Consider the following 27,973-nt stretch of genomic DNA (forward strand, 5'->3'; position numbering starts at 1 on the left):
CACCAAGGAGTGAATAAATTGACGAATATTCTCCCACGGTCAATTTCATTCACTCAAATCAATTTTTCCATTGGCAGCAAATTTACTTTATTTTTTACGTTACTTTATTTTTTACTTGTAACTAGCTCCTTGATACACTGATGAGGAGTGAGAGGGAGTTCAATATTGTTCAAGTGATTGATGCTTCCTATACTACGGTATTCAGAAATTAATACGTAAAAATAAAAAGGCTCTAATCCTAATTTGATAGGATTTATTGAATATTAATTTCACGATAACTCACTTCTTGCTGTCAACTTTTAAAAGGATATTTTGCTAAGACTTTCCAAGGAGAAGCTGATATTTGAGTCATCCCCAAAGGTTTCAAATCCATTATTACCACTGCTAATGACAAACGACCTCAACTTTGGAGGCCTGCGTGACAGCTGCATCCTTCATCCTTCATGAATAATTCCACAGCCCTCCATCCCTCTCTAATGGACTCAGAAAGGCTCCTTGTCTCTTTGGCAGTGCTGTGGGGAGCTGAGATTTACAGCGGCCAGAGCGTAGGAACTACCTAAGAACTCAATCTCCTTAGTGACCTTTCCAGTCCGCACACGGAGCAGCACACTTTTGATGTATCTAATGGTGCAGGGGATGTAAGTGTAACAGCCTCTTTACTCTTCCAATCTTTAACCTTTTGCTAACGGGATAGAGCAGGCTGACTCCTCCCCTCCCGAGGGTGATGGTCAATGTTTTCCAGCGAGATTCAACTCTGACAACCACTTCCTGCAGAATCATTATGGCCCCCTAGAGCCAAGTGGTGTGATACCCGGAGGGCTTGTCTCAGAAAACTAGAAATTAAAATCCGTATTGGAAGAGACAGTCATTGCTAGGTTTTATTATCACTCCAGGAGTCTGAATTTCCAATAAGGGATGGGGGAGGCAAGGCAAGTTCTTCCACACTCAAGTGGACGCTAGAAAATCGTATAACAGACGGGTGTAATTGAGAGTAGAGCTTTAGCATCGCTGCCTAAGCATTGGTAACGTATCACAGTCATCTGTGGACATCATTCACCACGGTGTCCTGAGTGCTAATTATACTGTACCAAATCCTATGCAAACCCCCTTTTAGGGGGTTTTATTGTTTGTTTACCTCCAAATAGTCTTTGCTGCAGTCATTGTGGCTCTCCAGGCTCAAGGTTCCAAAGGTAAATGTTATCAAGGAGTTAGGATTGACTAAAACCTGCCAGACACAATCTCTTCCTGGGGGGTAGTTTCCAGGGTACCCCGGAGACGTAATAGAACCGTAATTATCAGTCAGGATGCCGCCACACTCTGAAAGAAGAGAAGGAATGACTAAGTTCATGTGTGGGCTACAGTCACGTAGAATTCTCACAGACTCTGTGGTCAGAAGGCAAGCTTTATTAACGTGATGGTGAAGAATTTGGAATATCCTCATAAATTACACAGTGCTTTGAGCTGCCCAGTTTCACGTCTATGAAGTTAGTACCAACTGATAAGTAAGCAAATCACCCATTTAGGAACTCTATGTCTCAGAACACCATATAGTTATGTGATTCAAGACACAGAGCTGGCCCTTCTGAGGCATAAATAATGGGACTACAGAGTCAGTCCCTTACCCTTGGAAGATTAGTTTCTATATATAGCAACTTTAAGAAAAAATTACTGGAATTTCTGTCAGCCCCTACATCTTCTAATAAACCAGAACACTTTATACTTTAAAATAGTTAAGGAATACACATACTTTTCCTTTAACTCCAATACCAATAGAAAAGAGAACAAATTAGAAATATATCACACATTTCCCCTCTCCTGGCCTGCTTCCTGTTCCTCTCATAAAAGCTAAACAAAAGCAGCTTAGGGATGGATAGCATTGATTTGGCTTACGGGTTATAGTCATCATAAAAAGGAAACCAAGGCAGGAAGCTGAAGGCAGGAACTGCAACATCAGAGACCCAGGAGGAAGGTTGCTTTCTGGCTTGCAACCAGAGGCTTAGAGATGGTTTGCTCAGCCAGATTTTTTACACAAATAAGGATGATCTGACTAGGAATGGTGCCACCCACAGTGGGATAGGCCCTCCCTACTTCCTCAATTACTGATTAAGAAAATGCCCCATAGGCATATCCACAGGCTCCTCTGAGAGAGACAGTTCCTCAACTGAGGGTCCTTTCCCCAGGTGATTCAAGTTGGCATCAACTTAAGCAGTACTTAAGGACCAAATAGCATTGTACTGTGCTCTCTGAGCAATGGAAAGGCTTATGAGCCAAATGCTATACTTATCCTAGAACGCTTCTTGTGCGTAACTTCAGATGGGACAGAAGTAAACAAGGAGGACAGTAAGACTTCTGTTAGCTTAAGTCAACAAAACCCTAGAATTTGAAGCTTCTCAAGTATTTAAAATTGCATAGCAACACATTATGTAAGAAAGCAGTTGCACGGAGACAGTATCAAATATTTTTGTAGGAGTTCCCCAAAAATTTAGAAGAGCCTTAGCTGCTGATACATAGAGGAAGACTCCAGAATGCCTACCAGAGACCAGCTCCATGTGTGGAGCTAGGAAACGCCAAGGCTGAAGAGAATAAATAACCTAACCCTGTTAGCACAGACGCCGTCAGAAGGGAAAGAGTTTTTTGTGACGATTCTGAAAAGAACTGAAAGGTCAGAAAACCTGTGCTAGAACGGTAAGAACCGTGCTCTTTAGGAACCATGGAACTTTGAGATTCTGGCACCGACTGGATCGAGGCAATCCATCAGTAATGTTAATTGTTAATCAGTAATGTTAAATGTTAAAAAGTAACCCTTTTAATACAGTTCTGTTTAGTAAATACAACCCAGAGTCTTTATAACAGGTTATCTGTGTTGTTCTGTTCCTGTTACAAATCCATTAAGCCCAAGTGGGAACAGGTAAACTAATAAACAAAAGAGTCACTCTGAGCCAACCCATTACTGATTCCACTTAATGCTAACAGAGTAGTTCTTAAGCATCCTTAATAGACATAGAACACAAATGAACTCTAAATATTTGAAATAATTGGGAAATGAAATTAAATAAAATGTATTAAGCAAAGTTGTCAGAACGAAATTAATACAATCTATAATCAAAGCTTGACACTCAGTGCCATCCTCTCATCAGTGGACAGCAGCATCTTAAGTCACTGGAGAAATAACATGTTCGAACAGCACTACTGACCAAATTTACTAAGTCGACATAAATAGACATACAAAATTCATGTTTTTCCTCGTCATATGGGAAACACCAAAAAAAAAAAAATATTAGTCCATGAAGCAAATTCTGAACATTGGATAGACTGTATAGTCGTAGCTATGGCCACTGAGAAAGGAAAACACAGATGGGAAAACATCTCAGACTGAATACTGGTAAAAGCACACATTTGAACCTGTGGGCAAAGATAAAATAGAGTAAAATGCTCCATTTCAGTGGAAACATTAGAAGGGATATTTATTGTACGTGTGTGTATCATGTACATGAGTGTATGTGTATGCAGAGGCTGGGGGTTGACTTTAGGTGTCTTTCTAAATCACACACCACCTTACTGAATGAGGTGAGGCCTCTCACTTGACCCTGGCGTTTGTGGGTTTTCTCAGTTTAGCTCGCTCTGACAAGCTGCTTTCTCCACTTCCCAGGCACCGGGCTCGATCGGCTTGTGTGGAGGTCCGTGGACCCCTAACTACAGTCCTACGCCTGCGTGAGTTAGTTACTGAGGGCGGGGTGGGTAGCCAATCGCTTTCTGACTGGATTTAGGACCTGCTCCATAGAAAGAAATGCATGCTCGGTATAGTAAATCTGGCTAAGGACGCAACATTTGATGACTTTCCCCTAAGCCCCAGCAGGCCCGGTGAGGGCTTCAGCTCTAGGGAAGCACGAATTGAAGTAGGTGAAGTATTCTACACCAAAAAGGAAGCAAACAATGTGAAGTTGACTGAGATTAGAACGGATCTGGGAGGAATTTGGGGAAGGGAGGGGGCAAATATAATCGGAATAAACTGTATTAATCTCTGAAGCAACTAATGCAAATATTATATTAAAACAAACCCGAAAAATCTGCCCGATAATTTTATGTAGGCCTCATTACTACTCATACGTTCTAGCTTTGCAATACACAATTGTTTCTCTGCCCATAAATTCAAAATCAAACTCATTTTTAAATTATTTGTTCTTGGGCTGGGGAGATGGCTCAGCAGTTAAAGGCACTGACTGCTCTTCCAGAGGTCCTGAGTTCAAATCCCAGCAACCACATGGTGGCTCACAACCACCTGTAATGGGATCCGATGCCCTCTTCTGGTGTGTCTGAAGAAATTGACAGTGTGTTTACATATTTAAAAATAAATAAATCTTTAAAAAACGTATTTGTTCTTAAAATGATCATTTAAAATGTTGCATTATTCATGGGTCTCCAAACATGTCATAATATCATGACGACACAGTCTGCTTTCCCTTCATTTCACACTCACCTGGCAGCTTCGCCTCCCACCTTGCTGTAAAGCCTCTCCCACTCCTTATGTACTCGGAGTAGAGATGGAAATAGAGAGCATTGGCACTGCTGTGGATCCCCTGGGGGGGCCTGGAGCCACAGTATCTACCAAGTGGGAAATCCGCTGAGGAGTCTCCATCATGAATCTGAAGGTACTCCCGGGGACAATTGCTTGCTGATTCTAAATCAAAAAACGTGAAGGTGACATGCAGAACCTAAGGGAATGAAAAAGCATTGCGTTGTCAATGGTGAAGCGCTAGCTCTCGAGAATTCACCCGAAGAGAGGCAGCCATCAATCTGCAGCTATCAATGTGGGCGGTAAGTTGACTTTAAAATCATTCAAACCAAATTGTAATTCATTCAGAAATAAGAAAAAGCCTCTGGGGACTTTTGGAAATGCTATTTATCTTAATTGAAGAAATTTGATTATTTGCTTACTTGAAGAACTTTAAATGGAAATCAAATGTGTTAATTAGTTGTTTATGTGTTCTATTGTATTATATCCTATGACAAAGAGACTAGTAACATTGTATCACAGAAAAAGCAGGATACATTTTCTTTAAAATGGTAATAAACCTATAAAATTTTTTTCACAGAAACTTTTCCTTCGAAAAATATATTTTCAATGTCGGGAAATAGAATTCATTAGAACTAAATGGAAGGAAGGAAATTCCCACATCATACCCAGTGGGAAACTTTTTTGGAATGTATTCTATTGTGTAATGACCAAGCTACAACTGGTTGTCCTTCTTTAAGGGAAATAATATTTTTTTGACCCTTACACAATGTCCTCTATAACATTAGTTTGCTAGGGAAAGTTAAGATTTCAAGGGAAAATATCCTTGAAATCTTAACTATTAAGGCGTACCACTTTAAGTGTGAAAATTGCTTAGAAAACAAGTATTTCAGAAATCTGAAAGCCCAGGAAGGATGGAAATAAAGGACACTGGCTCAGATCTTAGTGTTAGGTGTTCATGTAGTGGTTCAGAGTCAGGAACTTTGGAGTCAAGTGGCTTGAGGCTGCATTTCTTAAAAACCATGTGCCATTTACAAAACACATATATCTGGACAAATGTTTCAAACAATTTAGGCTCCATTTAGACACACATAAAATGAGACCAATAATTCTTAACTTTAGAATCTGAAGTACATTGATGTACATGAAGCATACGGTGCCTGGCCTGGAGTGAATATTACTCAGGAAGCCATCTTTATGCCCATTGCCACTATTTATTATGCTGGGAATCCTTCATTAATTCTAATAAGAGAGAGTTGGGCAAGGGGTGGGGAAGAAAGAAAGAAGAAAAAGAAAGAAAAAAGAGAGAAAGGAAGGAAGGAGGGAAGGAAGGAAGGGTCTCTGGAACCAAACTTTACTTGGAAATTCATCTGTTCCTCTTATAAGCTAGGTATTAATAAAAGATAAAAACTACAACCCTTCTCTTACTTTCTGTTATCTCAACTGTAAAATAAATATGTTGTTTACTTCAAAGAGCCTATACGAAGTTAGAGAAAGGTAAACAAAGTGTATAGCCCAACTCCCAGCACATAATAAATACCCATATGTGACAGTGGAGCTATCATACGTACTTTATATGAGTGCACACATGCACATGCATGTCCTATGTATCGTAGTTTCAAATGTACAAATGAGATCTGCTCAGAGCAAGAGTTACTGTGTTTGTGTTTACCTTTTCCTCATCAGTTCTGACAATCCAGAAACAGTTCACATTGTGAATATAGGTATCATTTGGGCTGTGGTAGGCAAAGGTTCCTTGTGTCCCTGAGAGGATCCCTCCGCAAGCTGCAAAAATAAAAGAGATGAATTGTGCTTTTCACAGATTATGGAAAGGAAGAGACCAGGCACCTCCAACCCACACTTTCCTCTTCTCTGGTCCCTTTGGGTTGACACCAAGCCTCCTCCCTCCTTCCTGCATCCACAGTCCATTTCTTTCCCATCACACTTTCTCCAAATTTCAATTGATTCCTTTGTCCTCTCAGGCCACTGTTCTCCAAACTGTGATGGACCAGGCTTTACCCCACACGAGTCAATCACAGGATCAATTCCGCCATCTAATGCCATATTCCGCTGCCCTGCAGTAGTCTCAGCTCCTTGACTAAACGGAGAGCAGATAAATGGAGGCAGTATTCTCTGCTTTTATATTCTATCATTGTCCTAAACATGTGGTAAGACCTCAATCAACACATTGATCCAAAAGCAGGAATAAGAAGAGAAAGCATGGGGTAGGTAGAGGGGTAGGTAGAGGAGACTCAGACGAAGAGGTGTTGAGTGTGATGTCTAAGGACAGATACATCTGGATGGTAAATGAGGGAGGAATTTAACCCGTCTGAAAGGAGAGTATTTCTAGGGAACTAGAGAAATATATAGTGATATACATAGAATGAAAGTTGTTGATGGATGTTCACAAATGACAAACAGTCTAAACCTTGATTAACCAGGCAAAGTACCAGTAAGTAGGAGAGTGCTGAGATAGGATCCTCTGAACACTAGATGTCTGCCACGCAGGAAGCAGTCCTCTCAGAAAACTGAAATGCATGCTCCTGAGTACATGGTGCATTGTGAAAGGATATACGGAACATGGAAAGTACTAGCGATATTTTTGCAGAAAAAGTATTTTCTGTCGAGGTTTAGAGATAGCACTTTGAGGATCCTATGGTATTTCTGTGAAGAGAAATCTACTTCTCAGCATCTGAACTGGTGAAGAAATCCACTTACATAGGCCAACACGCAAAAGACCTATTGCAGGATGATACCCCTATGCTGGGAGTGTCGGTGGTTGATGTGATGGCTTCCTTACCTGCCTGGGGAGTCTGACAGTAATAGCCAGTCCAAGAGCTTGTGCAGTCGCAGGTGAAGCCATTGATGCCATCAATACAGGTGCCCCCATTCAAACAGGGGTTGCTCGAACAGTCATTAATGTTTTCTGTACAGTTCTGTCCAGACCAGCCTGAGTCACACTTACAGAAATAACTTGATACTGTTTCCTAAGAAGAAAATAAAACAGCATATACCACAAATCAAATGGACAAAATATATAAGTGAGCCAACCCAAATCATAAAGTGACATCATAAGGTATATATTTAACAGGGTTTGAACTATCTTATGTATTTTCCGGTAGACAAAATCATTAACTACTGGGTACAATTTGTCATATTTATGTTTATAAAACTATAGGTTTTGCTTACTAGTTTGAGGTTTTAAAAAAAATAAGTGAATGGGGGCTGAAGATATAGCTCAGAGTTTTGAAGGGCTTGCTGCATTTTAGAGGACCAGGATGCAGAACCTAGCCCCCACATCTGACAGCTCACAACCGCCTGTAACTCTAGTTGCATGGAATCCAGCACTCTCTTGACTCAGCGGGCACCTGAACACACATGGTGCACACAATCCATGCAAGGACACACACAAATATAAATAAATAAATCTTTAAAAAATCACTTGATTGGCTTATTGGTTTTCCTGAGAACCAAAGTTACTACCAAGCTCTAATCTGAGAATCAGAGCCCTTAGCATAAAGTTTGAATCATTATCTTTAAACTTATGGCTGGGTGCTAGTGGTACATGCCTTTAACTCCAGAGCTCAGGAGGCAGGGGTGTGTGGAGTTGGAGTTTGAGTTTGAAGCCAACCTGGTCAGATTAAGAAAAAATGAAGGAAAGAAGGAAAGAAAAAGAAAGAAAGAGAGAGAGAGAAAAAGAGAGAAAGGAAAGGAGAGGAAAGGAAGGAAGAAGAAGGAAGGAAGGAAGGATGGACGGATGGATGGAAGGAAGGAAGGGAGGGAGGAAATGAAAAGAAAGGAAGAAAGAAAGAAGGAAGGAAAGGAAGGAAGGGAAGAGGAAGAAAGGAAGGAAATAAAGAAAGGAAGGAGGAAGAAAGGAAGGAAAGAAAGGAAAAGGAAGGAAGAAAGAAGACCCATCAAACAAAACAAAACAGGCAAGAAAACCTCTAACTTGTGAATCATATAAAATAAAACGGTGAATCTATGATTGATTGTTTGCAAGTTTTTATCTCCCCAAGAGAAGCAAGACTCACTATGCACTGTCCATTTACACACGGGTGCCTTGAGCAAATATTACTGAGGCGTACACATCCATTAGACCCGTAACCATTTCCTGTATATCCCGGAGGACAGGTGCAGACAGGCAAGAAGGACCCTGTTCAGAAATAAAAATGGATGTAAGTGCAAGTATTCTTGATTCAGAACCAGTCATGAAACTCAACTATGGTGTCCAGAAAAGAATCCAGCAACATCAAGCTCATCCACTCCTATGGGCAAACGAGACAAAACAAGAGGAGAAATGATTAGAATCTCTGCTTTTTTCCACTTTATTGTAAAACAAAGCACTAAATGTTTCCAATTTCTGTAAGTTTTCTATACGTTTGCAATCACGCTCTCATCTTGTGACAGATGATCTAAGGCTACATTCAAGTAAGAAGGGAGTGTGGAACAGGAAATGGCACTTCTTCATAAGAAAGGGATCTTAGTGCAGAATGAAAGTTTATGGCAGCAGTATCTGTCGCAAGTAATTATATCGGGAGAGATTACTCAATCCTCTCAATAACCCTATAAACAGATGTTGCAAGTAATATATGCCTACATGTATCTATACACACAGAGAGATTGCTCAGTCCTCCTGATAACCCTAAAAACAGATGTCGTAAGCAATATATACCTGTGTCTACACATACAGAGAGTGATTGCTCTATCCTCTCCATACCCCATAAACAGACTCTCCTATAAATATTAACAGATAAAAATCAAGCGCATGCAGATTATCCTGGCCAGACAGACACAGTTTGAATGTGAAAATTCAAGAAAAACTTTATGACACGGCACCAGGTGTACCACAGGATTAGCATTAAATGGGCAGTTCTCGTGTTCCAGGCACATGTACGCAGATTTCGCCTATGTACACTTCCACTTAAAAAGTGAATTTGAGGCATTCGAGGGAATTTTCAGGTGAAACTACAGATTAAAACAATATAGGAACAAAATAAACAAAATACCAACGCTGATGCTCTTTTAATTTTTTTTCTAAGCTCTTCACGTCCACATTACAAAATTCAAGCAAAGACCATCTATGTGGTTGAAGAAAGAAGTTGGTCAATTTTTAAAAAAAAAATAATGGAATTATTTAGTACCATTAATAATTATGAGTGAGAGAAAAGCGAAAAATAATACTCAAACATCCAGGATTTTTAATTTTATTCTGTAATGCCTAGAACAAGTACTCCTTTTAATATTTTAGGAAATCCCACTGAATGGAACATGCAGAGACTTTCAGATTCCTTAATTGATGAAGGTCACCTGTCACTACAGTAATACACCACTCTTATCCCTATAAAAGAGACGGAATAATGCATGAAAATTAAAGGGAAGATGAATGTAAACACATTCCTCCGCCAGCAAATACTGATGAAAATGGACAGAAAACCTCGCTGAAGAATTCAGTTGGGATAAACTACTTAACATGACTAATTTACAGCATGAGTGGACAGTGGTGTTTTTATGTTCCCTGGTCATAGTACTTGCAAGATTGGAATTTAAAAATAAGTCATACAGGAATCTTTCCTACATAAAGCATTGCATAAAGTTACGTCCTATTTCTTCTACAGTATTTACTGAAGGGAAACGGTGTGTGGAAACTCAGACCCGGCTACACTTTGCCTGGACATCTGCTGCCGTTCCTCAGTCAAGGTCATGGGCTGCTGTGTAGATCAGTAAAGAACATGAAATACTACTTCCCATCACGTACGATACCACCAGCTCCTGTCCCTAAAACGTAACTGTGTTCATAACTGTGTTTCATTTTGGGCTCTCGAGCTGACTATTATCGAGCTACTACTGCAGGGAGTTCACAGAAAGGAGGGCTGGAGTGTAGAGGCATGAGATGTCTTGACCATCATCAGATAGGAAGAGTATGATGGGACCAAGGGAGAAATCAAACGGTGTTCTCTGAGGAATGTCGCTCTTGACCACATCACTACGCAGTCAAACACTTAACGAGCATTTGGTCACTTATAAGTGTATGATCTATACGACCTGTGCACATGTATATGTTCTCATCTATGCACGCACATTAAAGATGCATTAATAAAAATAAAAATGAAATTGTGAAACATGAGGGAATGTGTTGTACTATTTAATGGATGAGGTTGAGTCTAACCATTTGGATGGAAATTATCTAGGTTTCCATTTGATACATAAACGACCAATAAGTTGTAAAACTGTCAAAGATCCTGGTGGATCAGGAGAAAACATAAGAGGAACATGACCAGATGATCTGTGAAGAAGAGTTTAGTAGGAAAGTCCCTTCTCAGCAGGAGGTTGGGGGAAAGGAGGGGGAGGAAGGGGGAGAGGAGGAGGAGGAGGGAGAGGAGGAGGAGGGAGAGGAGGAGGAGGGAGAGGAGGAGGAGGGAGAGGAGGAGGAGGGAGAGGAGGAGGAGGGAGAGGAGGAGGAGGGAGAGGAGGAGGAGGGAGAGGAGGAGGAGGAGGGAGAGGAGGAAGGGGAGGAGGAGGAGGGAGAGGAGGAGGAGGGAGAGGAGGAGGAGGAGAGGAAGAGGAGGAGGAAGGAGAGGAGGAGGAAGGGGAGGAGGAGGAAGGAGAGGAGGAGGAAGGGGAGGAAGGAGAGGAGGAGGAAGGGGAGGAGGGAGAGGAGGGGGAGGAGGAGGAGGGAGAGGAGGAGGAGGGAGAGGAGGAGGAGGAGAGGAAGAGGAGGAGGAAGGAGAGGAGGAGGAAGGGGAGGAGGAGGAAGGAGAGGAGGAGGAGGGAGAGGAGGGAGAGGAGGGGGAGGAGGAGGAGGGAGAGGAGGAGGAGGGAGAGGAGGGAGAGGAGGAGGGAGAGGAGGAGGAGGGAGAGGAGGAAGAGGAGGGAGAGGAGGAGGAGGGAGAGGAGGAGGAGGGAGAGGAGGGAGAGGAGGAGGGAGAGGAGGAGGAGGGAGAGGAGGAAGAGGAGGGAGAGGAGGAGGAGGGAGAGGAGGAGGAGGGAGAGGAGGAGGAGGGAGAGGAGGAGGAGGGAGAGGAGGAGGAGGGAGAGGAGGAGGAGGAGGGAAAGGAGGGGAGGAGGGAGAGGAGGAGGAGAAAGAGGAGGACAAGAACAACAACGACTTTTACTTATTCTTTGGCAATAAAATTCTTAAGCCTCTGTAGAGCCAGGGAAGTGCTAGTGACTCCCCTCAAAAAACAAACAGGAGGCCATCTGATGCAACTCACTGCAGGGTCTTTTTTTCTATCTGAACTAGCTCTCTCTCCCCTCCCCCCAGGCTCACTGCCATGAAGCTGGATGGTTTTGGTGGTGGGAAGCCCCGAGTATCTATTGGAGCAAGGCTTTATAGTAAGCACCAAATGGGGGTGGCGGTGAGTGTGCAAGCATCCACTTGGGAAGTTACTATGGCCTTTACCATAATTGGCTGGTGCTGGGAGCCTCATCATAAATTTAATTTCTGTTTTCCTCTGCATGGGTGGTCACTAGGCAGGGTGCGGGCCTGTAACCTCGGAGGTGTGCGGGATTGTTGGATGAATAACACGGAAATTCTGGTCTTGCTGAAAGTTAGCCTAGCGAGTAGAACAAGGCTCGGGTTTTGTTAGGTGGTAACTTGGAAAGTAATGCTAGGTACCAACCTGTTAGTTTACCTGAGTTCAAACTTAGGTCAGGTTCTCTAGAATGGAGTCTGAATTTAAGAGATTTTGGTCTCTCACCTCTACATAGAAAACACTAATACAAATTCATGCTGCCAACAAAGTGTTGCAAGACACAACAGACAGGAAGACGGTTTCCTCCGTACAATCAAAAGTAGCAAACTCATAGGAAAGCAAATGAGCAGTGAATACGAGAAACAGGAAACTGATGAGTAAAAATGTAAACATTATCTCCAACAGTCACACAAAAGCAGGGTTGAAAGAGACTGGGAAACGAACTGTTTGCCATAAAATCGATCAAGACCAAAAATGCAATAGCTGCGATTAACAGAGCTGGGGTACGTGAACACCGTTGGCTGTTGGCTGTTGGCTGGGGCTTTCTGAGTCAATTCTCAGAAAAGTGTGTTGCTGCACAGATGAGCTGGCCCTTGTTTATGTGGTGCCATAGCAACTACACAGTGAGATCACCCTGGATCCATTTAGAAGTAAACATTTTTTTTTTCCAAGCTAGACCCATGATGCTCGAAAATAAATGCTACCTGTTCTCTGCTGCCAGCTGTGGCCAAATGGTACAATTCCAGTCAATGGCACAGAAACAAAACTCATAAAAGAAGGTGATGTGTCCTTCCTCCCTTTCTCCATTCTATATTCTAAAACTATTCCTTGATTATTTGGCTTAATTATCATGGGAAACAACTTTTAGTCAAAGGAGGTCACTGGAGACTAACTAGATTATTGCATTTAATCATATATAGGTTTCTTGGATCAGTTAGATTTCTTTTGGAGGATCAAGATAATGTTTTTGGCAGTTGTAAATGGTAGCTCTTGCCTATGACATCAGTACTTGGGAGTATGGGGTAGGAGGACTGTATGATTTCAAGGCCAGATGGACTACAGAGTAAAACTGTGTACTACCCACTCTAAAGAAATTTCAAGAAGAAAGAATTTATTTTTAGAATATGAAATTGTGCAGAGGGCTTATATGAAACATCCAAGGACAAAAGGGGGTGAGCCATTACCTAGAACAGGAGATGAGGAGCAGGTTGCCTCTGGATGGCAGCCTCCATTGTGGATCGAACAGATGTCCACGGGAGTGCACACTCTCCCGTCACCACTGAAACCTGACCGAAACACAGACAAGGGTGAGGAACAAGGTCAAGAACATGGGAGAAAGACAATGGCTGTCTACGCCTAGAATCCAGGCCACCAACACTGAAGAACTGTCATCAAATAGATAGAGATATGAAACTCCACAAATGGAATCAATCAGCAGGAAAAAGGACCGACATGTTTAAAAGAACTCATAAACAGCACTGTGGCTTTGTGTGTGCACACATATATGTGTGCAGGTGTGGGTGTGCATTTGCAGGCTTGTGTGCACAAATGTGTGTGCATGTATGTACGTGTGCTTGTAACTGTGAGATGTCTTAGAAATGTCTGGCTATAAATCGACACATCTTAATTTCAGTGGCTAACATCCTTGGAAGTGAACTATTACAGAGGTCTAAAATTCTATTTTTCATGTTATTAAAATACCTGGGAGGACTTGAGGGAGGAGAAAACATTATTGGAATATATTGCATAAACACACACACACACACACACACACACACACACACACACACATCCCCTTTGGTTAAATAATATAATGTATATATGTATAAATATATATTTATTATCTAAATATATCTATATATCTATATCTATATCTATCTATATTATTGCTTAGAGCTCTCTGAACTTCTTGGAGACTAGTTTTATTTAAACTAAAGAACAGCCAGAATGACCTCTTTCCAGAAGAAAAAAGAAACTGACATGTATTATGTCTGTAAGCATTATCTGTGAATGGTCCACAAGTGCACCTGTTAAATAAATACACATGTACGTGCACAACGGAGTGATGGATCCAAAGGGCCTCACAGAAGCACTCCCAGTCGTGTGTTTTCTCGCTCTTTGCTGTTGGCACTGTTTTCTGTCCCTTTCTTACTTTGCTGTCCTACTGCATGCTGAATCTACACGTAAAGCTGAACGTCCTAGACCATTCCATCTTTTTTTTTTCCTTAGAAATCATTTTAAAGTGATTCTATTTCAAGGGCATTGCCGTGAGATGGCATCGGGATGCCTGCCGTAGTACCTGCTGGACAGTTCCCACAGGAGAATGATCCAGGTGTGTTCAGGCATGGGACCAGTGGCGCCTGGGAACAGCCTCCATTGTTGATCTCGCATTCATTGATATCCTGGCATTCATAACCATTTCCCTGCCAACCTAGAAAAAAAATATTGAGAACATTTAAAAGATTAGCACTTGATAACCCTTAACAAGGAAGAAATGCAGGGGGTTAAGACATACATAAAATTATTCTGGGTTGGCCACGTGGTTCAGTGGGTAAGGACGCTTACCAGTAATCATGATCACCTGTGCTCAATGCCTGGGATCCACATGGTAGGAGCAAACTAACTGCAATTTGTTCTGACCTCTGAAGGCATGCTATGGCACGCACCTCCCCCATGAATAAATAAAATAAAATTTAAATAAAATTTTGTTCTACACAGAACTATAAATCAAAACGAGATGCATATGCCTTGGTATGACAGAGCCATGGCATTCTCTGCAGCTTAGTTCAAATCCAGGGCCAGGCAGATCTGGATTTGGTTCTGGCCTTGAATAAGCTTTGTGAATGTGGAGAAGTTATTTAACCTCCCTGAGCCTCAACTTCTCCTATTTACAATGTAAATAACTCTTGCCATGACTTGGCATTTGTTGTGGCTGTAGAGTTATAACGATTGTTTATGCTTGACTGACATCTTAATGGCATTTCCACAGAAGAGCGACCATTATTATGGTCTTTCATCTATGCTCTTCTCTCTAGGCATACCCAGGAGTAGGAAGCCACTTTCTAAGCTTCCTGAAGTCTGGTTAACAGCTATCCAACAGCACAGCACAGTACCTTTGCTCACGGCACATGCCCTACAAATCTGTATCCAGGGGCAGTGATGATCTCGTGTAGTTAAGTACACTTCGAGATACGCTGTGGTGAGCACAGAGTTCAGATTCTTCAGCAGCTCATACAATGGGTTCCCCTAAAGGCTCAATCCTTGGGACTGAGGAAGCAGAACACTTCTATTTATAGTAAAGTTAGAAGATATTCAGGAATACACAAAAGCAAGAACTGCTGGTTTGTATTAGTGACACAAAGTAGTCAGGGAATTTACCCGAATTTCTAAATACCTAGCTAGCAGGAGAAGTAGGGCTATGGTGCATGACTTTTTACTAACAGCTAACAGCCACAGCAGTGCAAGATCAGACTCTTCAAGTCCTATGTCTAGCTATGCCCTAACGTTGGATGCCAGCACACTCTCTGGCGAATCTCCAACTCCAGGGACCTGCTTTAGCATTGAGATGCTCGTGAGTGGGCATGCAGTAGGCTTAGGCACCTCTGAAAAATGATCTTTTTATCCATCAGTGGTAGAGGAAAACTGATTCTGGTACCTTATCTGTGTGGTATTCAGAGCCTAGCATATGTTGCCAAGAAAGTACCTTTGGGGCAGGCCCCACAGTAGAAGGAGCCTTGTGTATTGAAACACTGCGCATGCTCCGAACAAGGTGAAGGCTGGAGGCTGCATTCGTCTTTGTCCTCTGTGCAGGAGATTCCATTTGGCGGTGTTGTCCACCCAGCATCACAGATGCAGTGAAAATTCGGCTGAAAGGAAACAATAAAGTAAATAAAGGCTAACGGGGAAGAGGAAAGAAAAAGTTCTGGAAATTTGCAGAACCCTGAACTGTTTATTGTTCAGCATTCATTTGTATGAGGCCAGTTGAGTGGATTCCCTTTCTCTTCCCATATGACTTAAGCATTTAGACTAGACCATGTGAAAGGAACATCTTTATTTCAGGATAAAGGGATCCTATAATTTATCCCAAAGAGTAACAGTGATCAAGAGCTGTAATTATAGTCAATGAACTCAGTCAGCTATGTATTTAAAGGGTAAACACCCAACTAGGTACCGACTTCGGACAATCATTTCCTTCTTTAAAAACTCTTCTCGTTACTCCTTTCCCTACCCCCTACTGCTAGAAGGGACTGTTTCCTATTACTTAAGAATTTTTAAAAATGAATTCAAAATAACAGAAATTCGTGTAAGATCAAACTGGCCAGACTACCCTGAGAGTTAGACATCTAGGACCCAGAGCTGAGAGGAAGACTAGAGATCTAGAAGCATAAAGTGCACCATTCACAGGGACTCAAGGCCTGAAAGACATGAGATGTTGTTGACAAAACAGAGCCCGTAATGTTTCCATGTCTCGTCACTGTTAAACGCATAGGCCAGGAGGCCATGCCTCACAAATTTCTGAATCCAGTTTTCTATATAGATAATCTCCCCCTTTGCTTGTGTGTCCTACTAAGGGATGGAAGGGACTTCACTTCTACAACCACTTGTAGCTGATCCAGAGTCAGCAACAGCATGAGGAGTGAATAACTGTGGTTTCCGTGAAGAAGCACTGAGGGGAGGGGACCCACCTGTCCATGGTGAACTCGCTGTAAATCCTCACAGATGCCGTGCTTGCAGAGCTGTTTAGAGCCCTGTTCACAGTCATTATATTTGGATGCACACTGAGGTCCGTACGTATCCGGCGTGCAGTCACATCTGTTGGTTATACAAGAGCACAGGCTCAGGGTTTGCAGTTTTAGTACCGGCATCTGTCCCCTGGCATCGGTAAAATGTAGCCGTCACTGCCAACCAGTGATGTTAATAATAAACCAGCGGTGCAGTTTTGTCAGCGGCAACCTTAGAATAAAATTCCTCAGCTCGCCTCTAGGCAGAGCCCTGAGTGACCACGTTATCTTTGCGAATCAGCTGTTAGAGAATCGTGGCTCAATGTCTCATAGGGCTAGAGCAATAAATTCTTTTGATGTCAGTCATCAGGACTGTCGAAGGTCAGGTTTCTGTGAACCATGGGAGATGGAGTTCTTTCAAGAAGGGAAAAGGAGAGATCAGCAAGTTCACGGGGTTCATCCTACAGCGCCTGTCAAGAGGCACAAGGGGTGATCTACGCCAGGTGCCTTTCTACCACAGAGGGCCGTATGTATGCTTTTAGGAACAGATGTAGCCAACAGCAGGGACATTTCCTTCACAGTCATATTCTAATGCATAACAACATATAATTATCATACAGTACCTAAATACTAAGAGAAGCAATGTCCCTAGAAAATGTAAGGTAAACAGAAATCGAATAGGGAAGGTCTGTTTAGCTGTTGTGACTTTTTAAGTTGCTGGTCTAGTTGCATATCTGCAAAGCGTAGGGAAGGGAGCTTTCAGGTTGGGAGACGAGGCAGGGGATAAAGGACTCACACGGGCTAAGGGTGAGTACATCCTAGAGAGTGAAAAAGCCAAGCATAGAGCGTGGTTAGATTCCAAGGGAACTGAATGTCAGTGCTGAGGCCAGAGAAGAGGATGAGGGAGGGCTCTGCCTGTCTCTCATGCCTGCCACCTTGAGCTGCTTTTCTGACGGTCTTGGACAACAAGACGTGCTACAGAGTAGAAAGGTTGTCTTCGAGATATGTGTTGAGTACCGGGAGCTCAGCTAATAATCACAGAAGTCAAAGTGTGGGCAATAGTGCAAGACGTGAGTTTGAAAATGATCAAGGCATGCCACGGCTGGACCTAGACACAACTGCTGGGGTGACACCTCTGGGTCACTTCCAAGTAGAACGAGGTCAATGTGTGTTGCCAGAAATGGAGAGGACGGATGTAGGGAACCGAACCGGATCTATGCACCGCCATTCAGAGCTGCCAGACTTGCCAACTGAGAATGCAGAGGACACCGTTAAATTTCTATCTCAGGCAAATGAATATTTGTAAAATATGTTAAGTATGATTCATGCAATTTGTAGCACCACTGTGTAACTTTATAAGGTATTTAATTGTTAAATTATGTCTGTGAGCATTCCAAGATTTCTTTACTCATTAAGACCGGGTCATGAATTAGTGATAATTAGTAATTAGACTTACATTTGGTGTTAGCTCCCTATCTAATAGCTATTCACCCTTTCCCATGCTTTCCCTCACGCTGTTATCTTTCCTCTCCGATATCTCATTTTTACATAGAACACTCTGCCAAGGACACTAATTATACTCTTTGGGATTATCATATATTTGAGAATTCCTTATACATATTTAAGCACTTGATTTATTGCTAAATATTTACTCTGTAAGTTTGACATGATAAACAAAACAACTCGGAACCAATTATTGCAAGTTTCTCTAAATGCATCCTCCATGCAAGGGATATTAGGGTGTTTGGGAGCCCCTGGGACAAAGTGATGCACGTTTAAATCCTGAACAAATGCACTAATCAGTCACCTCAGACAAGGTTCTAACTCATGGTGCCTCTTCTAAAGGCCTTCCTCTTGAGGAAGTACTCAGAAGTGCAGTTTCTCTTACAGCTAAGTGCTTAATCATTGGAAAATCACTTACGATGCCAGAGGAGATTGGGGTCAAGTGCCTGAGGGCAACCCTGTCTCCTTAGCTTCCACTTCCTTCTTCCTAGTCATTGCCACTTGGAGCTAAGTGGACAAAAATCTTTTAGTCCTTTTAACCGATACAAGGTAGACGTCTCTCTCTTAAATTTAAAAAATAGAGGAAGGAGGAAAAAGGAGAAGAAAAGGAGGAAGAGGAGGAAAAGAAGGCGGAGGAGTAAGAACAAGAAGGAGACGGAGAAATGGAAGAGGAATAGGAGTCAGGAGGAGGGAAAAGAAGAGGAGAAAATAAAGCAACCACGTAATTATAGGGTCCTTCCCATGATCTTCAAAAGCAAGTATTTTCACCTTAGTTTGCAGGAACGCAGCAAATAAGATGGCCTACTACACAGAGCCAATGTGTGACAGAAGATGAACAGAAACCCAGGTCTGTTTTACTCTAGCCCCGTTGTCTTCCCGTGTTACATTTCTGTTCTCAAGGGTAAAGTGAGTACGAGGACTTTCCTATGGGTGTCTTTTTAATATGACAGCATTTGCATGTGAAATGTGTTTTCAGAGTGACTCAGTATGGCTCTCAAAGGAATAAATATTTATAAAGCAATAATAAAGGGAATATGTGGATTTTAAAACTACCTTACTAGTACTCCTGCCTTTGATATCAATTCCTTTTAAATTCTGTTTATTATGTATGTATGTGTATGTTTGATGTGTAGGTTGGAGTGTAGGTATGTTCATACCACAGTGTGCATGTTGCATCAGGAGTCGGTTTTTTCCTACCATAGGATCCAGGGATCCTACTGGGTCATTGGGTTTTTGCAGCAAGTGTCTTCACCTGCTGATCCACCTCTCAAGCCCTTGGTTATTTGTTTTAGTAAAAAAAACGCTTTTTATCGTTGGCTTTATCTTATTGGAATGAAACAAGGCTTTTTGGTCTTCAGAAACTCAATTGAGAAGACACCAAAATATCCTTCCACAGTCCTAGTTAATTTGTCTTAGAGTCCATGGCTCAATATCAGTATACTGAATAACTGAAAAGAATTAATAAATGTAATACCTAACTACCATCTGATACCAAACAGGATTATCTTCACTACTGAAACTTTGTCATGCTTTAAATTCCACCGATGATATGGAAATGACATAAGACATACCAAGTCAGCATTGCGTGCCTGGGAAGTAAGAACAGCTCGTTGGCGTCCTGGAAAGCCTGGTGGGTCCACACTCTAGGTACCTGTACCATCCAGGGATGGTGAAGACGGACCCCCGAGAGCTCTTACATACAAAGTGAATCCGGAGACAACCAGAAGCAACTTTACAACGATCAGAAGACAATAAGACCGGAAAGAGAAAACTGACTCTCTGTTGGCTTTCATGGCAGCTGGGGACAAGACCCAAGCCACAAGAATTAGTAGAAGCAGATGAAGGTTTATCCTGTCCTGTACCCATTACTCCAAAGAAAAAAAATTGCCAAAACAAACAAAAACAAGCAAAAATTGTCAATAAAACAGAGGTTCCCAACTAATCCTACTTGCATGATGCCTCATCTTCTCAAAGATATTTATAATTATAAATTGTTAATCTGTGAAGAAAGAATTCCATTTCCCCCAACTAAGCTGACTCACAGAATTTTCTAATTGAGGCAGCTTTGCCCGCCATACCCACACATTGCTAACCCGGATCATTCAATAGCAGTTCCTGGTGTCCTTATCAAATCCATGTAGCAGTTTCCCAAAGGAGCTTCTAGGTCCAGTGAAACTACTGGTAATTAAGCATTCTAACTTCGCGGACTTAACAGAACTCAAGAAATAGTTTAAATGCTCACTTAAATTATATTATGTACAGACTCACAGAGCAATAACTAAGTTTTATGCTCGAGAGCATTACATACTTTATTTTATCCCTTCAAGATGTTAATTGAGGGTGGGTGCTATGAAGACTAGAGTGCAATGCCCAGAATCCATTTATAAAGGGGAGAGAGAAAAGGCCTAGGCATAAGGGCTTGTGCTAATTAATAATCTTGGTACTGGAGTAGCAAAGAGAGGTGGACCCCTGGGTCTTGCTGAACAGCCAGCCCAGTCAGCTTTATTTTCCAGGCCAATGAGAGACTGTCTTTTAAAAAAAAATGAGGGGCTAGAGAAGTGCATAGGCGGTTAAAAGCGCTTGCTGCCTTTCCAGAGTACCTGGGTGTGGTTCCCAGCACTCACAACCATCCCAAGGCAGCTCACAACCATCTGTGACTCCAGATCCAGGAGAGTAAACACCTCGCTGGCCCCTGTGAGCACTAGGCAAGCATCTGAACACGGACATACATGCAGGCAAAACACCCAGACAGATAAAATTAACAATGAAAATAAACATTACAACAACAACAACAAAAACCAAGGTCAATGGCCCTGAGGCGAGTTATCTGAGGTCATTCTCCGGCTGCTCCACACATAGGCATCCATGCACACCCAAGTACGCATACAGGAAAGCAAGTTCCCGGAAGACACCTCAATTCACGTACTTAAGATCCAAGCACTCAACTTGGACTCTCCAGGCCATATAAATTATTTTCAAACCAAGGAGAAATTAGAGTTAAATGTTCTGCTCTCAAATGTTCCCCCAGAGAATCTATGAGGGGCAGCATCTAGAAACAATAAAGAGGCTGGAGTTAGCAGAAGTCCTTGTGCTTTCCTTTGCACGGGGAACAAGAGCGAGTCTAATACTGTCTCGTAAGGGATGCCACCTCCTTCAAGAAACAACCTTTTCTCTCCCTCTCTCCTTCTTCCTCTCCCTTCTCTTGTGTGAGTCTTGTCCTTGGCATGCAATGAAGAGTTGTGAACTGTGAATGCCATGGTTCCCTGCCCCCTTTCCACTCGCATAGGGGTTGGTAGGAAAAATAATGCTGTAAAGCCAATAGCAATGGCTTGTGTGAATGGCTCCCCTTTGACCCACACCACCACAGCTTGACTGACACAGAGCACACCAAGAGACGGTGATGATAAAGGAAGGTTGGAATGATATCTAATCTCCAGGACATTATTAGAGATTGGGGAGGCAAGCAATTATATGTGCTAGGAGTCAGTTTGGGACACCTGTCACTGATATCTCCAGTTGGACATTCTGCTTCATAAATGGCCATAAACGGAAACCACGCAATAATGCTTTCAAGGGAATGAAAGTCAGCTGGAGCCAGCAAATAACAGCATTGTGTCACTGGGCATTGCTTCAATTGCATCCAAAGTCTGAACAGTAAAGTCCTCAAATGAGCTCACTGGTTGTCCTTCGAAGCCGGTGGCTTTTGTTAATGTCTCTGCTCGCCATGCCCCATGGCCTGGCCTCTCAGCTCGCATAGTATTAGATGTAGGGAGAGGTGGTCATGTCTGGTTTTGCGCAATAATTGAATTTATAAGCACGCCCAGCAGAAGTCTGCCTGAGTCAAATGCACTAACCCAGAGGTGAACCAAAGTTTGAAAGCTCAGTTCAAAGGAACGAAAGGACCGTGGTTGCTGTTCGAGAATGTGTGTTAAGAGACGACGGGGGGGGGGGGGGGGGTTAAAGCAAGATTATTACACTCATTTCTGCAAGGCACCGCTACAAGACACCAGAGGCTCGAGGAAGGGAGCGAATGATTGCCCTTTAATCAAGTTAGGTTATTCTGCCTAGCAATGAGCAGATCACACAGTAGCAAAACCGGTTTCTTAATCCCTCTGGAGCCTCAGAGCATAGGCAGCCAGCCAAACACAGCAAGAGATGATATCAAGTCTCCTCTCTAGTGAATCTGACAGTGATGAAGCGTAAACTTCCTGACTCGATGATCAGATTGTGCTTCGGAGGCAGCTGGCTTTACTGACCAACGCTGCCGAAGCCCAGTGGGAACGCAGAGGCTTTGTGGTGTCAGTTTAAGTTTCGTTTAAGGGACGGTTTCCTGAGAAAGACTATGGGTGAGGTGATCCAAAGATGCTGTGGGTACCTCCTTTGACCAAAGTGAATCCGATAAGGGGACAAGCTGCACAGAGAACCGTGGCAGGGACCTTATGGCTAATTGAGGATGCAGTAGATTGATTGAGTCTCTGAACGTCACTTCAATCTTTAGCGTTTTGGTCAACATTCTTACAGTGTGAGTGATGCACTCGTATTGTAACTGTAAGCATACTGGTACATGAAATTAACACAGTATTGGGACATAGGAATGGTGGGCTGTGCCCAATCCATTTAAATTCCTCTCCTAGCTGCCCTCTAAGGATCTGATTCTGGCTCAGACATCAGTTCAGCTTGCACTATGTTTCTCTGACCACTCCGTGGCAGCCATGATGGCCTTCTTCCTCGGAGATGCTGCCAAAATGACTTCTTCATGGGGTGGAAAGGTTTTATTTATTTGATCAAAACATATCTATGAATGAATATGTTCAATAGAAGTCAGGTAACCCCTACGGGGTGCCTAGTTTTCTGGTACTGTAGACGTTAATTTGGATACTTTTCATTATTTTCTCTTCCGGTCCTCCAGAATGACAGCTTAAAAAGAAGTTACCTGAAACTCCCCACTGTGTTCACACAGGTGGATCCACTCTGGCAGCCAAAGGGTGTTCCTGAGTAAACTACACACTCGTTGACATCCTCTGAGCAGAAGAGACCCTGCAGAGGTGTAAAGAACCCAGTCAGACATCACAGGACATGGGCATTTATGGAATAATATTTACACAGTATATTTAATGACTTATACGTGGACAGTAAGTCCTTGGCAAAGCAAAATACAATATTAATAATGTTAATCTTGGGCTAAGATTTTTCTACAACTCAGATTGGACCCAGTAGGACCAAGATGCTCCTCACAAGGGTACAGTGGTCACAGGAGAGAATCCTTACATAGATGAATCCTTATTTCAAAAGGCTGCTATGCTTGAGGGTAGTTACTTGGTGATCTCGTTGATCTCCATGACAACAGTGTCCTCACTACTGCTAAAAGAAGGCAAGAACATTCACATATGCACCCCAGGATTCAACCCATGCTTTCCAGCACTGAACTACTCAAGCTAGCAGAACCAACATGCCTGACCACTCACTTCTCCATTTGAGAGAGCTGCTCCAGATGGCCCAGTGTTTAAATCACCAACCCTGTCACTATGTGGCACAAGTCAGAGACTTGCGAAGCCACAGAATCCTAGAAACGTTGGTGGACAATTAGATGTGTCTGACGGCGAAGCCACCGCTGGCTCCCTGCCAGCCACTCTTTGATTTTTAAGGGACTCACCTTCCACTGAGAAGGGCAGATACACACAAAGGAGTCGTGCAGGTTGACGCAGGTGCCACCATTAAGGCAGGGATTGCTACTGCAAACTTTTCTCTCCACATTCTGAAAAGAAAAGACAAAAACAAAACCGACAGGGCGGTTAAGTCAGGGAGGGAATTGTGCTTGACCTCAGTACACAGTGAAGGGCGCTTCAGTCAGCCTAAGGGTTTCTCCTCATCCCTGAGGGCTTCCTCCAGTGACTCTCGTTCTCCTTCTAGTCAGTTCTCTTGCAAAAATGTCAATCCCGCTCACTTTCCTTACCACTCTACACGCTTAAGATGTGGATAAGGGAGAAGCTTCCCTGTTGCTTAGAGGCGTCAGTTCGTTCATTTGAGAAATATGTGCTACTAGATAGGAATAAAGATTTCAAGTATGACTGTTCTAGAAAAAGAAATGGAAATTTCCACTCTTTCTTCGAGGGGTCTTATCTCAGGTACCTCTAGATAAGCCTTTGAAAACCGATCATCTTTTATTGCCACCCCTCCGGCCACTGGCTCAGATGACTGAACTCTTTTTCTCTCCAAGACCCTTTGTTTGAAATGTGACCAGCTAAGATACACCTTTTGCCCTCTGCTCACCTGACCGCTTTTAGAGCAGAGCAGCAAACAGGCCTACCTTTGTCTACACAAACTGGGGATCTCACCCTTCGTCAGCTACTGGCTTCTATTCTGTACACTCTGTAAAGATTTGGGGGTACGAAGGCAGCTGTTCCAAAGAGGCGAGTGATGATGCAATTAAGGCATTTTAATATATCGACCTTAGTCAGATCCTGCCTGAAACAGGGACAACGGGTTTGTTACATCCCCACATATGTGTCAACAAAGGCCCCGGGGACATATCTCAGAGCTAGAGTAGATCTCGGACGGGCCCAGTGCTGCTTATGGCCAAACCCATTCTTCCTCTGCCCTCGTCAGGAATCCCAGGACTATGCATGCACGTGTCTCCTTATGAACTCTGCTTTCTTCTCTCTCTGATTTGTCTTTATTTCAGAACCCCAAGGAGTTGTGTCCATTAAAGGACCAAAGGACATTATTAAGAACATTTGCTACTAACTTATGAGTTCTCTGGTGAACAAAAGCAATTCAAAGCCATAGGTTGGGCATCTAGCAGAAAAAATTAGTTAGCAGTCAAGAGGAAGAGGAGGAGGAGTGGCGGAGGCTGGACTGACCCTGTCCTATCCCAAAGCAGAAGGAATTAACACTGGGAACCATTAAGACCTCGCCCCAGATGGTAGGGAAGGGGACAGCGGAAGCTCATTCTAATCGTAATCTCCAGTTCTTGACCAGCAATGAAACTGGGAAGCACTGTAGGAATTTGAAAGCCCCCGGGGTGCTTCGCTCCACAGCAGCTACTGTTCTTTGCATTTTCTCATACGCTCAGCGATTCCCTGAACATGTGAGGGCGGAGGGACAATCCGTCATCCAAGCCATGAACGGACCACACGAACTTGTTCACCAAACTTCGCGCCCAAAGTAGGAGGCAATGTTTGAATCATTATGGAAATAAGTTGTGACTGTTAGAGCAGATCTCACAAATGGGAGATTGCAGAAAGGTCATTCAGAATCGTGAGCATTGATAGATTCTATACATTTCTCTGGGCAGAAGGGTTATGGTTCCAACAGAAGTCTTAGTCGTTTACCCACAAGGAAGATGAAAATCCTAATTGTCCGTAGCTGCGCCTACACACGGCAAGGTTATAGGGTGTTTGTTCTGGGAAGTGCTCCTGGCTGAATTACCAGCCAGTGCAGTTTTAAGAAACTGAGAATACTATATACACCCCCGATATTCGGAGCTCACTGTGGGTAAGGCTATGTGGCCTCTTGAGACCCAGTTCTGGAAGCGAGCGCAGGATCACTAGCCGACCAAGCATACACAAGTAGCGCCATGGCAACATAGTAAAGACCTGCAGTAAGGGGAGGGGCCTGAGGGCTGGGAACTCAGAGGTAAAAGATCTCAGATTCTTTTTTTTTTTTTTTTTTTTTTTTTTTTTTTTTTTTTGGTTCTTTTTTTCGGAGCTGGGGACCGAAAAGATCTCAGATTCTTAGTAACCTTAGGGTGGCATACTGCCTTGGGTTCGCACGTACATCCTAGGGGACATAAGCGGGAACCGGAATCAAACAATAGAAAATCAAGGCCTTGGTATTGATCATCTACCCCTTAAAATGGAACTATTAACTCAATTTACTATTACTATTACTATTCTTGTTGTTGTTGTTGTTGTTGTTGTTGTTGTTTTAGGTAAAACCGCACTATGTATCCCAAGGTGGTTCGTAACTCTTCGTGTACCCTAAACTGGATTCAAATTGTCAATCCTCCGGGCTCAGTCTCCTGAGTACTAGGTTTACAGAGGAACAGTTTCCGTATCTACCTTAGAAACGTTGCTTACGTACTTTCAGTGACTGTCTATCCGCAGGACTTACCTGCTGTAAGTTTTGAAAATCTCTCTCCAGATCCACGAGCTATAGCCATGGGGGAGAAAATGCACCAATTAGCGAGCTCAGAGACATGTCACGTGATGTTAACCTCTTCTTTGCTGCTCCTTTAACCCCCCTCCCCACCCCGCCCCCAACTCCCACACCCTGCTTTGCTTGGTTTTCAATCATTACTTTACCCCGCCATATTCCCCTCCCTTCTGGGATTCCTTTCCATCCTATCTATCCTTTTCTACCTGTAAATTTTTAAAGGTCTTTTAAAAAGAAGTACAGCCCACTGATAAGCTGACTAGCCGTTTCCTCCACGTGGTGATTTCGGCACAAAGACCATGATAACCCCCCTCTGTCAGCCAGGGAGATGCTATCAGGACTTGAACAAAGCCAAGTCTTGCTGATAAAACCCCTGTCCTAGCTTTCTGCCTTCTGCCACTCCCACTCCCTAGCCTCCATTACAGCTATGCCGTGTGACCCCGAAGTTCACAAAGTTAGGAAAAACAGCTAAGGATGAAGAGCTTTTCACCTGAAAAGCGCACGACTTAAAAAGTTGGATTGAAAGATCTCGTTTGCTCTTACCTTGAGCGCAATGCGTATGACAGCCTTACCTTCGAGTTAAGTTGGTGGACTTGACTAAGTATATTTTGAGGGAGGCCAGTTGTATTCTTTCTTAAATCTATAATATCATCTTTGTTTCTCTGGATCTAATGTTTTTTTAAAAAGAAGAAAAAGGAGAATAACAATAAGGAAAATATTTCCATATTATTATAAATTCCAGAGCAATACCATCTATAATAATAGTTAGACCAACATAGATATGGCAAAGTTCAGCTGACTTTTCTAGAGCGACATATCAATGACTTTTCTACATGTATTTTCCCATAATATAACAATATTTTAGAGGATGTATTAAGAAGTGTGGTGAGTTGGGGATATAGCTCAGTGAGAGAAAACTTACCTGCTATGTAAAAATCCCCGGGTTCAACCCCTAATACCACAAAAATGTATGGTTTTGAATAAGACCTTTTGAATTTTAAATCTTGCCCCAATTATTTATTGTCTATTTTTTAAATATTAAACAGATTTTCTCACTTTAACTCATAAGTGGAATAATAATAAACACTTTCATGGGGAAGTCCCGAGAGTCAAGCAGTATAACAGAGAAGTGCGTGACCTAGGCCCAGTTCTAAATGGCGGCTCCAACATTATGGGTGATGTGCAGCATGCGATGTTATCAACACTGAGTACTGAAAGCATCCGATAAAGCATGAGAGGAACTGACTACTCTGCTGTGGCAACATGCTGCAGAACACGTGTGTGCCTGCTCTGGTCCCCTCCTTATTCTCTCCCTGCAGAATACGTCTGTGCCTGCTCTGGTCCCTTCCTTATTCGGCGCCCCCCAGAACACATCTGTGCCTGCTCTGGTCCCCTCCTTATTTTCTCCCTGCAGAGCACATCTGTGTCTGCTCTGGTCCCTTTCTTATTCGCCGTCCCCCAGAACACATCTGTGCCTGCTCTGGTCCGGTCCCATCCTTATTCGCATCCCCCAGAACAAATCCGTGTCTGCTCTGGTCCCCTCCTTATTCGCGTCCCCCAGAACACATCTGTGCCTGTTCTGGTCCCTTTCTCACTCCTCTGCAGAT

At 42.9% G+C, this 27,973-nt stretch overlaps 1 protein-coding gene and 1 long non-coding RNA gene across 2 annotated transcripts in view; one reads left to right on the top strand and one right to left on the bottom strand.

Annotated features, from left to right (window-relative positions):
- Cubn (cubilin) overlaps nt 1-27,973 on the bottom strand; it is a 208,076-nt gene that overhangs the window by 178,973 nt on the left and 1,130 nt on the right. Inside the window, exons 3-15 of the mRNA NM_053332.4 lie at nt 26,939-27,034; nt 26,325-26,363; nt 23,866-23,967; nt 23,146-23,249; nt 16,674-16,800; nt 15,692-15,854; nt 14,288-14,419; nt 13,173-13,274; nt 8,548-8,669; nt 7,314-7,500; nt 6,186-6,298; nt 4,478-4,712; nt 1,136-1,317 (exon numbers count right to left, since the gene is read on the bottom strand). Of these exons, the coding sequence (NP_445784.3) occupies nt 1,136-1,317; nt 4,478-4,712; nt 6,186-6,298; nt 7,314-7,500; nt 8,548-8,669; nt 13,173-13,274; nt 14,288-14,419; nt 15,692-15,854; nt 16,674-16,800; nt 23,146-23,249; nt 23,866-23,967; nt 26,325-26,363; nt 26,939-27,034 (1,704 nt within the window). The remainder of the gene's footprint in view (nt 1-1,135; nt 1,318-4,477; nt 4,713-6,185; nt 6,299-7,313; nt 7,501-8,547; nt 8,670-13,172; nt 13,275-14,287; nt 14,420-15,691; nt 15,855-16,673; nt 16,801-23,145; nt 23,250-23,865; nt 23,968-26,324; nt 26,364-26,938; nt 27,035-27,973) is intronic.
- On the top strand, nt 18,724-20,154 carry LOC102550536 (uncharacterized). The gene is made up of 2 exons (XR_361158.4): nt 18,724-19,059; nt 19,712-20,154. It is a non-coding gene; the product is annotated as an uncharacterized LOC102550536 (long non-coding RNA).

Source organism: Rattus norvegicus, chromosome 17 (assembly GCF_036323735.1).
Source record: "Rattus norvegicus strain BN/NHsdMcwi chromosome 17, GRCr8, whole genome shotgun sequence".
Taxonomy (NCBI): domain Eukaryota; kingdom Metazoa; phylum Chordata; class Mammalia; order Rodentia; family Muridae; genus Rattus; species Rattus norvegicus.